The following is a 16871-nucleotide window of genomic DNA, read 5'->3' as shown; positions in this document are numbered from 1 at the left end:
AAGAAACTTCCTCTACCAATATAGATCTGCATCTACCTTTAAGATACAATGTTGATGCTCTGTAAAGTTGCAGTGTTACCTTGAATCACACAGCCAGTATGTGTTAGAGGCAGGAACTTTAGACCAAGGTCACCCTGACTGATGCTGCCTTTCATGATATGGGTATATACACATACATATGTATGTATATATGTATACACAATACATATACATAAACAATTGACATATACACATGCTGACGTATTAATTGAATACTGCTTTTAAAAAATATGACAAGTCAATCTGTATATGGAGGGAGCAAAGGGAAGAAAATTCTTAAGATATCTATTGTATAACACACCATTGGAATAAAGATGAACAAGACAGCAACTTTTTTGAATACAGACAATAACAGGACTAAATTTGACAATATAGGGATTCTTTGTTGCCTTACTACATATTAAAATAGCAAGTAAAACACTCGTTTATAAAAATTTTTTTACGAAGAGGTATTTTATGTTTTCTTCTACTTTTATGTTCTTTTGATTCTGTACTTCTTCCTGTTGTTTCATTGAGTCATTAGCTTCCACATGCTCAATTCTTATTGTTTAGGAATTTTCTCCAGTCAGCTTTTGAACCTCCTTTTCCATTTGTCCAACTATAATTTTTAGGGTGTTATTTTCTCTTTTCAATTTATTAACTCTCTCTTGCATAACTGTCATTTCTTTTCCCAATTTTTATTCTACCTCTTAGTTTATAAAATCCTTTTTGAGCTCTTCCAAGAGGGCTTTTTAGTCTTGAGACCAATTCTTCTTCCCCTTTAAGGCTTCACATGTAGGCATTTTGACATTGTTGTGGTTCTTTGAGTTTATATTTTGGTCCGCCATGTCACCATAGTAATTTTCTATGGTAAGGGTTCTCTTCTGTTTTTTATTCATATTTTAGCCTATTTTGTGCTCTTTAAAGTTCAGCTCTGCTCCAGGGGTATAGCATGCACTATCTCAAGCTTCTTTTGTTGGGGGCCAGGGGCTTAGTCCCTGGCTGTCTGCTCTGAGGCCTCAGCAGTTTGCAACTTGCTTGCTTCACTGGCATGGCCCAAACTGGTTGGGAAAATTGGGTAGTGAATACCCCAGCTGACAGCTTGCCTTCTGTGTTGAAGGTGTGTGTGTGTGTGTGTGTGTGTGTGTGTGTGTGTGTGGCCTGCTGTCACTAGCTGGTGATCAGCTGATGATCTGTGCTGTGGTTAAGAGTCTTCTGCTGGCTTGCCCAGACATCCTCTGCACTGAGCAATGAAGACCTTTCCTGAAGACCTTCTAGGTTATCTTAAGAGAGAAGATTGTTTCACTCTGTCTTTTTGTTTGTTTGTTTTTTTTTTTAAGTGAGGCAATTCGGGTTAAGCGACTTGCCCAGGGTCACACAGCTAGTAAGTGTTCAGTGTCTGAGGCCGGATTTGAACTCAGGTCCTCCTGAATCCAGGGCCGGTGCTTTATCCACTGCGCCATCTAGCTGCCCCTCACTCTGTCTTTTTGTAGGTTCTATAACTCCAGAATCCATTTAGAAGCTTAATTTAACATTGTTTTTGAGGGAAATTTGGGAGAGCTCAGGCAACTTTGTGGCTTCTCTCCACCATCTTCTAAATATCCATTTATTTATTTATTTACTCGCTTAATCATATATTTATTTATTTACCATTTTATTTATTTGTTTGTTCATTCATTCGTTTATTTTAAGACAAAAACCCTGTTTCTCCTGAAATTAGTGATTATAGATACTCCATAAAAATCTTATTCCAAAGCCTCATTGTGCATAGGTGGTCCTGGATTTTCAAAGGACATTTATTACAGCAACTACAAGTTCTGACAAGTTCTACTGTGATGGAAAGACTTTGAATTTGGTCCCAATGAGAGACTGTGTTTGTTTTCAAGGACCAACTTAAAGGTACAGAGAGGCTTATCCCCATTAGGCTGGCTATAAGTCGAAAAATTCCTTAGCTATAACAACTCATAAAACAAAGAAAAATACAAAAAGTTTCACAGTCCTGGGTAGTTCCCTTCTGTTTCTGCAGTGACTGTTGTATAGTGTTCAAAAGCAGGACACAAAGTACTAACAATTACACCTTTTGGACCATCAAGAAATATTAACTTACTTGCTGGTATTCTAAATGCTGGTTATTATCCAATAACCAACAAAAAGACATAATACCTGAAGAACTGTTCTAATAGCTTAATATATTTAGAGCAGAAAGTCACCTTGGAGGTCCAATTAAGATTCTCATTTTATATATGAGGGAACTGAGTCTCAGAGTGGCTTGTTTGAGGCCATCCAGATACCAAATGGCAAAGTCAAGAATTAAACCCAGGTCTTCTGGCTGCAATGGTGACAATTTTCATAAGTGAAATTGGAGGATATGAGGAAATAACTGGTAAATAAGAAAACTCCCAGGTTTTTTTGGGAAAGGCAAAGAAATATGCCAAGTTGGTTTTGTTGCTCATCCAAAGGTGAACATCTTTTCATGGGATACTAATATTATAGTGCTCATTGTGAGCATAAGCAGAAAGACTACTATGAAGATAACTGAAGTTTAAATTAATAATTTATGAAATTGTGAAATGGGGGCAGGAACACCTGTTTCTTTCAGTTTTCTAAGACCAAGACTAGCAGCAGGACATAGGGTGGCCATCACACTTTAATTAAGCACAGTGGGTATGGGGGCAAAAATCACATAAAGGCAAAGAAAAGCATCGAGAGTTATAGAGGCAGATGATATGGAAACAGGGGATGGAAAGATGAAGGAAGGCAGCTAGCATGGGGAAAAGGATAGGAAGAGGGAGAAGCAGGCAGTATGGGCCTGTTAAGGCTGAAAAGGGCAACTGATGATTTAAGGGGGCAAGAGCTTATGGTCTCTCTCCTTTTTTTCCTCTTTTTTTTTTTTTTTTTTGCAGGGCAATGAAGGTTAAGTGACTTGCCGAGGGTCACACAGCTAGTTAAGTGTCAAGTGTCTGAGGCTAGATTTGAACTCAGGTCCTCCTGAATCCAGGGCCAGTGCTTTATCTACCCCTCACTACCCACTAGGAGTACACGTTCTAATTGGGGATTTCATGGAGACCCCATAAATAACAAGTCCATCTGAATTACATAGAGCAGATGGAAATAATCTGAAAAGGAAGACATTAGCAGCTGGGGGTGGGGGGGTGGGGTGTGCAGAATGGAACAAGAAAGGTCTCCTGCAGAAGGTGTGATTTGAGCTGAATCTTGAAGGGAGCCAGGTAAACCAAAAGGCAGAGATGAGGGAGGGAAGCAGAGCAGTTCAAAGGTAGACAGATGGGATGAATATCATATTAGAAGAACTTTGAAGAAGCCAGTATAGAGGGACTGTAGAATGAGGAGGGGACTAGAGTGTGAGAAGACTGGGAAGGTAATAAAAGGCCATGTTATGAATGGCTTAAAATGCCAGATAGGATTTGGGAAAAATCAGAATCATTAAAGCAGATTTTTTTTTGTGGGGGGGGAGGGGCAAGTTCTGACTGGAGATGGCTAAACTCACACTTGAGAAAAATCACCTTGCCAGCTGAGTGATGGATGGATTAGAGTGGAGAGAAACTTGAGTTTGAGAGACCAGTTGGAAGGTTATTGTAGTAGTGCTGGAGCTATGCAAACAAAAATGAAAATCCCTTCCCCCAAGGAACTTATATTTTACTACCAGTATTTAAAGATATAGATGAGGATCTAAACTGGGATTATGGCTGTGTGATTAGAAAGAAGAGGCCACTTAAGAGACACTATGATGTCAGAAATGACAAGATTTGGCAAAGGAATGAATATGTAGGGTGAGAAATTGAGGATGACATAGGTGACTGGTTGAATGGTGGTGAAATAGACAGTAATAGAAGTTCAGAAGGAAAAAGTGCTTTGAGGCAAGATAAGTTGTTTTGGACTTTTGAGTTTGAGAACATCCAGTTTGAGATGTGTGACTACATCTCAGGAGAGATACTATGACTAGACATATAGATTTGTGAATCACATGCCTAGCTATAACTGAACCCATGGGAATAGATGAGATCATCAACTAGGATAGCCTATAAAAAAGAGAGAAGAGAGCTCAAGACAGGGCCTTGGGATACACCCATGGTTAATGGGGTGACTTGGATGAAGAACCAGCAAGAGAAGAGGTGGTTGGGAGAAATAAAACCAAGAGAGAGAGCAGTATCACAAAAATAACCCCCAAGCCTATAGATATAGAACTGAGGAAGAGTGTGATCAGTAGTCAAATGCTTTAGAGAGGTCAAGAAGAATACACCCTGGGGCAGCTCAGGAGGACCTGAATTCAAATCTGACTTCAGACACTTGACACTAGTTGTGTGACCTTGGGCAAGTCACTTAATCCTCATTGCCCCACAAAACAAAAGAAGAATAAAACCTTGCCCATAGAAACACTTCCAAACTTTCTGGGTGGAAAAGGTTGTTACTTTTTTTTCCCCCCAGGGCAATGAGGGTTAAGTGACTTGCCCACGGTCACACAAGTCAAATCTGAATTCAGGTCCTCCTGAATCCAGGGCCGGTGCTTTTTATCTACTGTGCCACCTAGCTGCCCCCAGGGTTGTTACTTCTTGACTCATACAGCACATGTGGCCTAGAAACTGGTTCTCCTGGAAATGAGTCCAGTGTTTTTTCCACCTATTATACCACTGGGCTACAGCTTGCTTTAACAGATTATTGACAACTCCCTCACCTCTTCTTAAATTCCTGGAGGGAGGACTGCTACTTGTTTTTGTTCTGCATCGTGGTATATAAAAAGTTCTGGATTTGGAGCTAGAGCCAAACAAATGGTACAACAGCAACGAGCACTGTTCTCTGGAGTGGACCTGGAATCCAGTTTTGACTCTGTGCCTACCTGTGTGACCATGAGGAAGTCACTTGTGTGAGCCTCGATTTCCTCATCTGTAAAATATTAAGACGGGTACAAGCTGATGGCTAAATTCACTTTCAGCTCTAAGTCTTTAGATGACATTCCCGGTCCTAGTTTCCTCATCGGTAAAATGAGAGGTTTGGACGTTAGTCCCTTCCAACTCCAGATTCGGTGATTTGACTACCGGCATCAGAGAGTTCGCCTTTGCTGGCAGGGTTTGGACGTAAAGGCCACCTGCCCTCCTCAGATTAGCTGGGCTCGCTCCCGGCCAGCCACGCTGCTCTCATCTCCCGGCCTTCCGGTTATCCAGCGTCGGGGGCGCGCCTCCCGCTCCCACGGGGTGAGGCGAGCGCGGGCCGGTCGAGAACGGTCCAAAGGACCCGCCTCCCCACTACTGACGTGACTGAGCCCGCGCGACTGAGCGCTTTCCCCGGCCCTTTGGCGCCCCCCGGCGGTGACAACTCCGCGTCCCTCGGTCCGACTGCGGGAGCACGTCATGGAGACGGAAGCAGCGGTTGGTGGCTCAGAGGAGGCTGCGTTGGCAGGGTCTGGCGCGGGGGCAACAGAGCCCCTCATACCGCGGGAGACGGCAAGGGAAGGCGAGGGTGCCGTGGAGTCAGCCGCAGCGACGCTCACCTTCCCAGACTCGGAGAATGGCGGCGACTGCGCAGACGGACTCTGGGAGTTACCCGTAGAGCACGCCTTGAGGAGGCCGGAGTGCAGCCGCTGCAGGTGACCGGGGAGCTACATGGGGCGGGGCCTGCGCGGTCCGGAGGGGAGGGCTCTGGGACGGCGGCGCGCGCACAGCGCCTCCTGCGGAGGAAAAAGCGTGGCGTCAGCGACGAGTGCGTGGTGGCGCAGGCCCCATGTGGTCATCAATCCCTATCCCTGCCCTTCCCTTCCCAGCCTTCCCCTTACTGCGACCCGCACACTTCAAGAAGCGTTTCCTGTCTGAGTAGGGGTTTACTCCTTAGGTGTTGCCTGGGTACGAGTGTGCCTCGTACAGCGAACCTTGGCTACTTCCTTTTAGCCCCTTCGGTACTTAAAGCACTATGGTACTTAGCACTTAAAGGGATTTCAGAGTCCTTTTGACCCCCCCTCCCCCCAACTCCCTCATTTAACTGACGAAAACTGGGGCTCCCCTAGTTAAGGTCACATAGGTAGGAAGCGTCGCAGGCGAGATTTGTGCCCAGGCCCCCTAACACCACAGCCCGGGCCCCCTTCCATTGCCTCGTGTTTCCACGAGCAGCTTGATTACGGGGTTATAAGTGTATAAATGAAGAGACATTTCATGTGTGAGAGAATCCAGAGCCAAGAGAGTTCATTAGGTGCAAGTTTATCTTCTTCATTTTCTTTACTCCTGGTACAGATCAGAATGCAAGGTATTCCAAAAGTCTTAGTGCAGGTGTTTTTTTTTTTTTTTTTTTTTTAGTGAGGCAATTGGGGTTAAGTGACTTGCCCAGAGTCACACAGCTAGTAAGTGTTAAGTGTCTGAGGTCGGATTTGAACTCAGGTACTCCTGAATCCAGGGCTGGTGCTCTATCCACTCCGCCACCTAGCTGCCCCCTTAGTGCAGTTTTAAACCCGTTTGGGACACAATGGATGAGTCAATAATTGGCTGAATCAGTGTTTAGTCGTTAAGCAAAACTGCCATCACTTAAGGTTCCACTTTTGAATTTTAAAGTATTTCTAAATATAAATTACACATTAAATTATATACAATATGATTTTAGTGCTAATGAGTTTTAGTTTATTTTTGGAGGCAATTGGGGTTAAGTGACTTACCCAGGGTCACACAGCTAGTAAATCTGAGACAGGATTCAAACTGACTTCAGAAGTCCTCCTGACTCCAGGGACAGTGCTCTATCTACTTCTCCACCTAGCTGCTTCTAATAAATTTTTTGTATTCTAATTCTTTGGATATTTGTAATCCCCCTAAAGTATATATAGTTTGTATTACACACATACACACACACATTTGCTATTATCTATATCTATATATTTATATATCTACATGCACATATGTGTACACATCTAGGCAGTATACAAATAAGTTTGGCATGTATGCATGAATAAACAACCAAGCAACTAACAACTAACTAACTAATTATAACTTCCCTTGCCCTTGCTGAAGGCCAGATCTTACATTTCATCCCCTCCCCCAGGGTTCTGGTACCTTTAAGGGAGTTTAGGTTGTTTAGTTTCTCCACCACTGACTCTAGCTCCTTTTACCCCAGTTTCATTGAACTATTTAATAGTAATTGGCTTTTATAAAAGAATATTTACTTCAAAGGTTTTGAAAGAACAAATATACAAACATTTCCCCTCCTCCCCAAAGCCTCAGTCTCTGAGAAGGGACAGGGGATTAGATTATACAGTTTAGTTCAATTCCTTTAAAGCATATTTCCATTAAATTTCAAGTCCAAACCCCACCTTGGGCTCCAGTCCTAGGCACTCTGACTTCTCTAGGCTTCCCTGCTGGGCTGGTTGCAATATCCACCCTAGAATCATACCTTTAAGGTCTTCAAACTCCCACTGTCTGGGCCTAGAATTGAAAAGTTCAAACAAAACAGACCAAAACCCCAAACTAATTTCTTGGATCCATCTGGCATTGGAGGAGGGGTAGGGGAGTGCAGTGGGGTGGGTGAGGGCCACCCAACTGAGTTCATGGTGCCAGTTCTTTTTTCTTTTTAATAATAAACATTTTTATTTAAAGTTTTGAATTCCAAATTTTATCCCTCCCCCGCCCCCCAGGGGGTAAGCAATCAGATATAGGTTATACATGTACAATTATGTAAAACATTACCATATTAGTAATTTATTATAAGAAAACTTGAATAAAAGAAAAAAATGAAAGTGAATAACAGCATACTTTTTCAGTCTGTGTTCAGTCAATATCAGTTCTTTTTTTGGAGGTGGGTAGTATGCTTCATCATTAGTCCTTTGGGATTCTCTTGCATCATTGGATTGCTGAGAGTAGTTGTCATTTACAGTTCTTCATCAAACAATATTGCTGTCACTGTGCACAATGTTCTCTCGGTTCTGCTCTCTTCACTATACATCAGTTCATACAATTCTTTCCAGGCCTTTTTGAAAATCATCATTTCTCATAGCACAATAATATTCCATCACCATCATATACCACAGCTTGTTTAGCCATTCCACAATTGATGAGCATTCCTTTGATTTCCAGTTCTTAGCTACCACAAAAAGAGCTGCTATAAATATTTTTGTACAAATAGATCTTTTACTCTTTTTTGGGATATCTTTGGGATATAAACCTAGCAGTGGTATTGCTGGATCAAAGGGTATGCACAGTTTGATAGCCTTTTGGGCATAGTTCCAAATTGCTCTCTAGAATCTTTGGATCTTTTCACAACTCCACCAACAGTGGATTAGCATCACATCCTCTCCAACATCCAGTATTTTCCATTTTTTGTTATATTTGTGACTCTGATAGGTGTGAGGTGATAGCTTAGAGTTGTTTTAATTTGCATTTCTCTGATCAACAATGATCTAGAGCATTTTCTCATGACTATAAAAAGCTTTTGATTTCTTTATCTGAAAATGGCCTGTTCATATCCTTTATCAATTGGGGAATGACTTGTACTTTTATAAATTTGACTCGGTTCTTTATATATTTGAGAAATGAGGCCTTTATCAGAGATACTTGTTTAAAAACAGTTTTCTGCTTCTCTCATAAGATCTCAATTACATTAGTTTTGTTTGTGCAAAAACTTTTAAATTTTATATAATCAAAATGATCTATTTTACATTTTGTATTGCTCTCTATATCTTCTTTGGTCCTAAATTCTTCCTCTGTCCATAAATCTAATGAACTATTCCATGCTCTCTTAATTTGCTTATGGTATCACTCTTTATGTGTAAATCATGTACCCATTTTGACCTTATTTTTTAGTATACCATGTGAGATGTTGGTCTATACCTAGTTTCTGCCACACTGCTTTCCAGTTTTCTCAGCAGTTTTTGTCAAATAATGAGTTTTTGTTTCAAAAGCTTGGATCTTTCGGTTTATCATATACAAGATTACTATAGTTATTTACTATAGTGTAATTTCTATGTATTCTATTCCACTGGTCCACCTCTCTATTTCTTAGTGTAAAGAATGAATTGTTATATGAGGTTTTTATGCCTCAGTGCACACTGGCCTGGGGCTCCACAGGCCTCGAGGTGCTCCACCCACTGGCTGTAGCCGTTGCCAGGGCTCTGGCACCTCACGCCATCACCACTCGCTGATGCCTACATGGGCCTGGCAAAATTATAATGATTGGAAGCCTAGTGAGGGCAGTCATGTGACTGTCAGAGCGGCCATCCCATTGGCTGGGACTGTGTGGTGTGTTTCTAAGTTTGGGGAGGAGAATTGGGCATTCGAGGTGGAAGATGTAAAGTGAAAGGCGTTCTGCTGCGTATTTTCAGCTGATTCCTGGGCGGTGGTATTTTTCAGGTATTATAATTTCCCTTTCCCCATTTTTATTTCCTTTCCCTTGATCCTACTGATCCTGTTTGTGTTTTTTTTTTTTAAGTACGTTCTTTTTAAAATAAATCTTGTTCTGTTGTGAGGGAGGCTGCCGGTTTCCTTCCTTGCCCCAATATTGGGGTCGAGCCGCTTAGCTAGCACTCCCCAATTAAAAATAGGTCCCCACATTAGGTAGTACCAGGTTGTTTTGATAATTACATGGTGCCAGTTCTGTGGGTCAGTGGGACCTTTATCTTTTGGACACTGCCAGAAAGAGAGCAAGTTTTGTTGCACTTTGATTGTTTAAAGTACAGTTTATTATGGATATGAAGCTCATGGAAAAACACTACTCTCACCCATGTGGTAGGGAGTACAGAATGGCATCTCCCAGAAGAATGTCCTTGGCAGCTCTCTCATTGGTGCCTCTATCTTAAGTGATCTGGACACATGCCAAATCCCTGTTATAACTCTGCCAGTTATTGTTTGAATTAAAATAGGGAAATCCCTGATTTGCTCATCTCTAAAGTGGATATAATTAGATTTATATCACCTTTACAAGTAGGGGACTAGGAAAGTCTTTATAAACTGTGAAGTGATTCATAAAGGTGAACTGTTATTGTTACTGTTATACAGGGTGGCTTGGAAGCAAGGAAGACTAGGGTTCAAGAGTGGTCTCTGATACTGATTGTGTCATTTAATCTCTCACCTTCTTTGGTAGATTGAGCTTCCTCACTAAGGAGTTCAATACTCTAATGAAATCACAGATCTAGTCCCTCTCCCTATTATTAGAAAAAAGAATGTGTAGTGGGAAGAGCCCTGGACATGGAGATAGATGACCCAAGTTAAAGTCCTAGTTCTGTAATTTATTAGCTTAAATGACCCAGGCAAGTCACTAATTCTTTGAGTCATATGTAATATGAAGAGGTTGAATTAGATGATCTTTAAGTTTTCTCCCAGCTCTTTGAACTTAATTTCTTTTATACCTTGATTAGTACTAAAAGAATATTCTTGGTAAGTCAAGAAACAGAGAATTATTAGACAAGTCTTTGCAATGATCCTAGCAATGGGTTAGCTGCATGCAAGAGGTTCATGACCTTGTAGCAACATTGCTATAAATTAACCTGATCTGCATCTCTGCTGTGGCCCTGATATTCCTGGTACTGCTCATCACCACCACTTTATATTGAAGATCTATTATAGATTGCTCTCAACAACACCCATCCCTTGGAAGATCCAGGACCCCATTCTTCGAGCAAGGGGAGTCAAAGACTAGCTATTCTATATTCTTCCTGTTGAGTCACCATGATCCTTCAGAGGACCATAACATCTCTCTCTTTCTCTCTCTCCCTCTTTCCCTCTTTTCCTCCTTCCCTTCCTTTCTCCTGCTTTCTATTTGTTTTATTTTCTTTTGCTTTTATTATCTTCCTCCTTCAGTATTACCTGTGCCAGACTTCTCATATCACTAAGGTCAAGGTGGTCCATTAACAGCCCTTAGACCATTCAAGTATTGGAAGGTCCTCTTGAAAACCTTTAGGATCCTGTTACCAAAGTGTGAAATGACATTGAAAAAAGGTGTGGTAGAATATATATATATATATATATATATATATATATATACACACCCCCCCCACACGCACATACACAGTCCCTGTCACATAGTAGGCTAGACTTCTTGTTGTTGTTTATTCAGTCAGTTGTGTCCAGCACTTTGTTGCCCCATGGACCACGGCATGTAAGGACCTTCTATCCTCTATAATCTCCTGAAGTCTGTCCCAAATTCATGTTTATTGTTTCCATGACACTAGTTATCCATTTCATCCTCTGCCATCCCCTTTTCCTTTTGCCTTCAATCTTTCCCAACATCAGGGTCTTTTCCAGTGAGTCTTATCTTCTTATTATGTGGCCAAAGTATTTAAACTTCAGCTTCAGTATTTGACCTTCCAGTGAATAGCCTGAATTTAAGTATTTTTTTCAATAAGTATTGACTGATTTGATCTCTTTGTGGTCCAAGGGATTCAAAAGTCTTCTCCAGCAGCACAATTCATGTGGATTCTTTGGTGCTAAGCTTTCCTTATAGTCCAGCTCTCATAGCCATGCATTGCTACTTGAAAAACTATAGATTTGACTATATGGACTTTTGTTAGCAAGGTGATGTCTCTGCTTTCTAGTATGTGGTCCAGATTTGCTATAGCTTTCTTCCAAGGAGAAAGTGTTTTTTAATTTCATGGCTGTGTAGTCACCATCTGCAGTGATCTTTGAGCCCAAGAATATAACATCTGACAGTGCTTCCATTCCTTCTCTCTCTGTTTGCCAGGAAATGATGGGACCAGTTGCCAAGATCTTAGTTTTCTTTATGTTAAGCTTCAAACCAGCTTTTACAAGCTCCTCTTTCATTCTCATCAAGAGGTTTTAAAATTCTTCTTTACTTTTTACCACCTGAGGGATAAAATCTCCATATTCAAATTTGTTGATATTTCGCCTGGCAATTTTAATTCAGGCTTTTAAGTCATCCAGCCTGGCAGTTCACATTATGTACTCTGAATATAAATTAAATAAATAAGGTGACCATATATAGCCGTGTTGTATTCCTTTTCCAAACTTAAAACTATTATCAATTGTTCCATGTTTAGCTCTGTTACTTATTGACCTGCACATAGATACCCCATGAGGCAAGTCAGATGATCGGGTACTCTGATGTGTTTGAGGACTTGCCACATTTTGTAGTGATCCACACAAAGGCTTTAGTGTAGTCAATGAAGCAGAAGTAGATATTTTTCTGCAGCTTCCTTGTTTTCATTATAATCCAGTGAATGTTGGCAATTTGGTCTCTAGTTCCTCTGCCTTTTCATTTTTTATTTTTTATTTTTATTTTTATTTTTTTTAGTAAGGCAATTGGGGTTAAGTGACTTGCCCAGGGTCACACAGCTAGTAAGTGTTAAGTGTCTGAGGCTGGATTTGAACTCAGGTACTCCTGAATCCAGGGCTGGTGCTCCATCTACTGTGCCATCTAGCTGCCCCCTCCTCTGCCTTTTCAAAAACCAGGCCGCTCTTCTGGTAATTCTTGGTTTACATATTGCTAAAGCCTAGCTTGCAGAATTTCAAACAAAACCTTGCTGTCATGTGAGATAAATTCAGTTGTTCAGTAGTTTAAACATTCTTTGGCATTACCCTTCTTTAGGATTGGTATATAAACTGATCTTTTCCAATCCACTAGCCACTGCTGAGTTTTCCAAATTTGTTAGCATATTGAATGCAGCATTTTAACAGCATCATCTTATAGGATTTTAAATAGCTCAGCTAGGATTCTGTCACCTCCATTAGCCTTATTGTTAACAATGCTTCCTAAGGCCTGCTTGACTTGATTTTCCAGGATGTATGGCTCTAGATCAGTAACCACATCTTATTGGTGATGTTAAGATCTTTTCTGTATTGTTCTGTATGTTCTTGCCTCCTTATCTTAATCTCTCCTACTTCTGTTAAGTCTCTACCATTTTTTGCATGAAACATCACCTTTATATCTCTAATTTTCTTGAAGAGATTTTCTGTCTTTCCCATTGTTTTCTTCTATTTCTTTCCATTACTCATTTAAAAAAAACTTTTTTATCTCTCCTTGCTATTCTTTAGAATTTTGCATTCAGTTGGGTATGTCTTTCCCTTTTGCTTTCCTTCCTTCTTCAGTTATTTGTAAATCTTCATTAGATAGCCATTTGGCTTTCTTGCTTTTCTTTTTCTTTGGGAAGTTTTTTGTTGTTGTCTCCTCTACAATATCATGAACCTCAGTGTGTAGTTCTTCAGGCACTCTTATCTACCAGATCTAATCCCTTAAATCTAATTATCACTCCCATTTCATATTCATAAGGGATGATATTTAGGTCATAGCTATATGGTCTGATTTCCCCTACCTTCTTCAATTTAAGCCTGAATTTTGAATTTTTTGAATTGTTTTGAATCACCCAGAGAAAGAGCTGATAAATAGATGTATAGAATAATTTTACACATGTGCGTGCATGCGCGCACACACACATACACACACATTTATGTGTACTGGTAGCCACTTCGGGCAGGGGGGGAGAAGGAAGAAAAAAAAATTATGTTTTGTTCTATTTTTGAAAAGAATAGTAAGTTGTACATAGTAGGTTTGAAGTTTCCTGTGCAGTCATCTTTATTATATTATGTTATGGAAAGGCTTGTTTTATTGCATATATTAAAAATAAAATTAAAAAAACTGAGCCTGAATTTTGCAATAAGAAGCTCAAAACAAAGGCCTAACATGGAGTTAAATGCTCCCATGCTAACTCCATGTTAGACCTTTGTCTTATGTCTGTAATGATTCCTAGGTCAGTAGGGATGATAGACTTCTGCTCTTCTTTGTCATAATAAAAGCCTAATGAATACTGAATGATAATAATAACATATGTGTATATATAAAAAGATATAATATGGAAGTTTAGAAAATTTCTAACAACTCTCAATTATTTAAATAGATCCATTTTCTAATTGCTTTGGTTTTCCTTCCATTCCTCCGTATTCCCTGAGACCATCACCCCTGTTATAACTTCACTTTCTTTCTTTCCTAGGCTCAACCTGATAATTAGTTCATTTCTAGACTGTTTTCTTGAATTCCTAACCTCAGTCCTTTTGATGTGCCCACCATGTCAAACCCAACCTTGGCTAGCTCCCACCATGCATCTTCTCTCTTACTCATGTGCTGCTGAATGGAGCTGGATGAAATCACAATAAGCCAATTTAGGCCAATACATATTGATGTAATCCAATCTCAAACTGGGTTCTCACTGAAGCAAAGCAATCCTTTTAATCCTCCATAACTGAGATCTATCATTGTCCATTTTCAAGACGGTAAAAATGTAGTCTATTATAGAATATCACTTATGAAAACCTGTCTTTCTTGCTAATGATCTCAGTGAGCATCCATATATAGATGAATCTTGTAAAGATTTTTTTTATAAATGGGAACATAGATATATAGGTAAGTAGTTATTATTTTCTTGCTGGGCCTATTTTTGGTATGAATATATCTCATATATTTTTTTCCCCATGCCTTTGGTATCTTTCCCTCCTTCAGCTACCTTGTGATTTGATCCTTTGGTGCATTCATAATTGTGTGGGCTCTAACATGGATCTCCTCTAGCCACACTTAGTCTAATAGAGATATTTTCACCATAGTTGTTCTCTTTAGTGCCATTTTACCTTTCCTGTAAACACATCTGGAATTGTAATGTTAGGATCCAAGTATGGTCAGAAAGTCAACAAGCATTTATTAAATGCTTACAGTATGCCTGGCATTGTATTAAGCAACAAAAATACAAATCTAAACAAAAAGGCAGTCTCTGTCCTCGTGAGCCTTATGTTTTAATGGTAGAGAGGACAACACATTAAAAGGAAGCTGAAAAGAGGAAGCTAGGGGGAATAAAGGGAACATGGAATAGAAAGAAGTCAATTCAGGTGTGGATCCAGGAGAGGAGTAAAAGAGTGGATGTGTCTGGCCTGGGTACTTCCTTAAAATGAAGTGTCTAGGAGGAAGGCAGGGCAAGACCATAAGTATTTTTTAAGCTCTTAGCATGTGCCAGGCATTGCACTAAGACTTTGGCAAACAAATACAGAGTCCTTACCTGGCAGAAATTTAGATTTTAAAGGCTGTTGTTGTTGTTTGTCCTTTGTCCTTGGTTCTCATCAGGGTGATGTCATGACGGACTGAATTGGATTTAAGTGAGGGAGGACTGTGCAAGGTCACCAACCTCACTTCTTCCTCCAGGGCCATCTGAGTCCAGTGACAATATATCAGGATGATTGGAAATGACTGTGGATGTTTAAGTCAATTGGGGTAAGTGAATTGCCCAGGGTCACACAGCTAGTGTCTGAGGTGAGATTCGACTCGGGTTCTTCTGACTCCAGGGCCAATGCTCTATCTATTGTGCCACCTAGCTGCCCCAGCTTATATTCTAATAGAAGAGACAAGGACGCACACATATGCACAGATATAAACATGTATGTGTGTGTATACATATCATGATTTAAAAAGAGAATAAATACAAATAAATGCAAAGTAGTGAAATGCAAAGTAGTTTGAATGGGAGGGCACTGGCAATTGAGGGGATCAGGAAAGGCATCACATAGAAAGTTTCCCTTGAGTTGGGTGTTGAAGGAAGAAAGGGAATATAATATGTGAGGCAGAGATAGGGAGAGAATATACTTTAGGCATCATGGACAGTTAGTGCAAAAGCACAGAGATGGGAAGTAGATGGTCATGAATGAGGAAGAGAGAGAAGGACAATTTGGCTGTATCACAGAGTGTGAGAAAAGAAATGAGGTCCACTGAGGCTCAAAAAGTACACAGGGGCCAGGTTGTCTAATCTAGAGTTAATAGGAAAGTACTAAAGCAGGCTAGGTAGGGGAGTGACATGGTCAGGTCTGCATTTAAGGCAAACTACTTTGGCAACAATGCATAGGGTGGATTGGAGTGATGAAAGACTGAAGGTAGGGAGTCTGATCAGGAAGCTGTTGCAGTAATCTAGTTAAGAAGTGATGGGGGAGGAGGGAAGAAATGATGGGGAGGGGCAGCTAGGTGGCACAGTGGCTATAGAGCACCAGCCCTGGATTCAGGAGGACCTGAGTTCAAATTTGGCCTCAGACACTTGACCCTTCCTAGCTGTGTGACCCTGGGCAAGTCACTTAACCCCCATTCTCCCCCCCCCCCCAAAGTGATGGGGTCCTGAACTAAAGTGGTAGCTGTGTGAGTGGAGGAGTCAGATTTGAGAAATATGACCATGTTCTCCCCATGTTGCCTATACTCTGACTGCTATCCTCATTTCTCCTGCCCTAAAACGTTGAACTCATTCTAGGTATTCTCTTTTGCCTTTTGTTGCTGGGAATCATTCTGTGGCTATTTCCATATCTTGCTGCCTTGCCTGTATCCTTTCCCCTTACTTCTCCCCCTTCTCCAGCCTTATGTAACTTTTTTTTTCTCTCAGTAAATTCCTTAAGGTCGAAGACTATCTTGTTTATTTCTATTTGTATCCCCAGCACTTAGTATAGTGTCTAGATCAGAGTAAGTGCTTTATACACACACGAAGACATAATTTATCTTGAATCAAGCAGAACAAGTCTAATCGCTCTTCCACATAATTACCCTTCAAATACTTGAAAATAGTCAACCATGTTCCCGCTTCAGTTATCTCTTCGTTATGTTAAAACATCACCGTTTTTTCAAATTGCCCAAAGCCCTTCACTATCTTGGTTGCTCGTCTCTGAATATTTTCCAGTTGATTAATATGCTTCCTAAAATGAGGTTCCAAAGATGGCAAAATAGCCTTAATAGGGCAGGACTATCACCTTTCTTGGCCTGGACACTAGGTTTCTTTTCTTTATTTCTTTGTTTTTTGGGTGGGACAATGAGGGTTAAGTGACTTGCCCAAGTGTCTGAGGTCGGATTTAAACTCAGATCCTCCAGAATCCTGGCCCGGTGCTTTATCCACTGCACCACCTAGCTGC

At 40.6% G+C, this 16871-nt stretch overlaps 1 protein-coding gene across 3 annotated transcripts in view; it reads left to right on the top strand.

Moving 5' to 3' along the window:
* The first annotated feature begins 5294 nt into the window (after nucleotides 1-5294).
* The window catches only part of DTWD2 (DTW domain containing 2), a 186973-nt gene continuing 175396 nt past the window's right edge, over nucleotides 5295-16871 (top strand). For all 3 annotated transcript variants that reach the window (XM_043978707.1, XM_043978704.1, XM_043978705.1), the window contains exon 1: nucleotides 5295-5617. In XM_043978707.1, coding sequence (XP_043834642.1) covers nucleotides 5382-5617 — 236 coding nt within the window. In that variant the 5' untranslated portion in view covers nucleotides 5295-5381. The remainder of the gene's footprint in view (nucleotides 5618-16871) is intronic.

This window comes from Dromiciops gliroides, chromosome 1 (assembly GCF_019393635.1).
Source record: "Dromiciops gliroides isolate mDroGli1 chromosome 1, mDroGli1.pri, whole genome shotgun sequence".
Classification (NCBI taxonomy): domain Eukaryota; kingdom Metazoa; phylum Chordata; class Mammalia; order Microbiotheria; family Microbiotheriidae; genus Dromiciops; species Dromiciops gliroides.
This window is presented reverse-complemented; position numbering and strand designations above follow the sequence as displayed.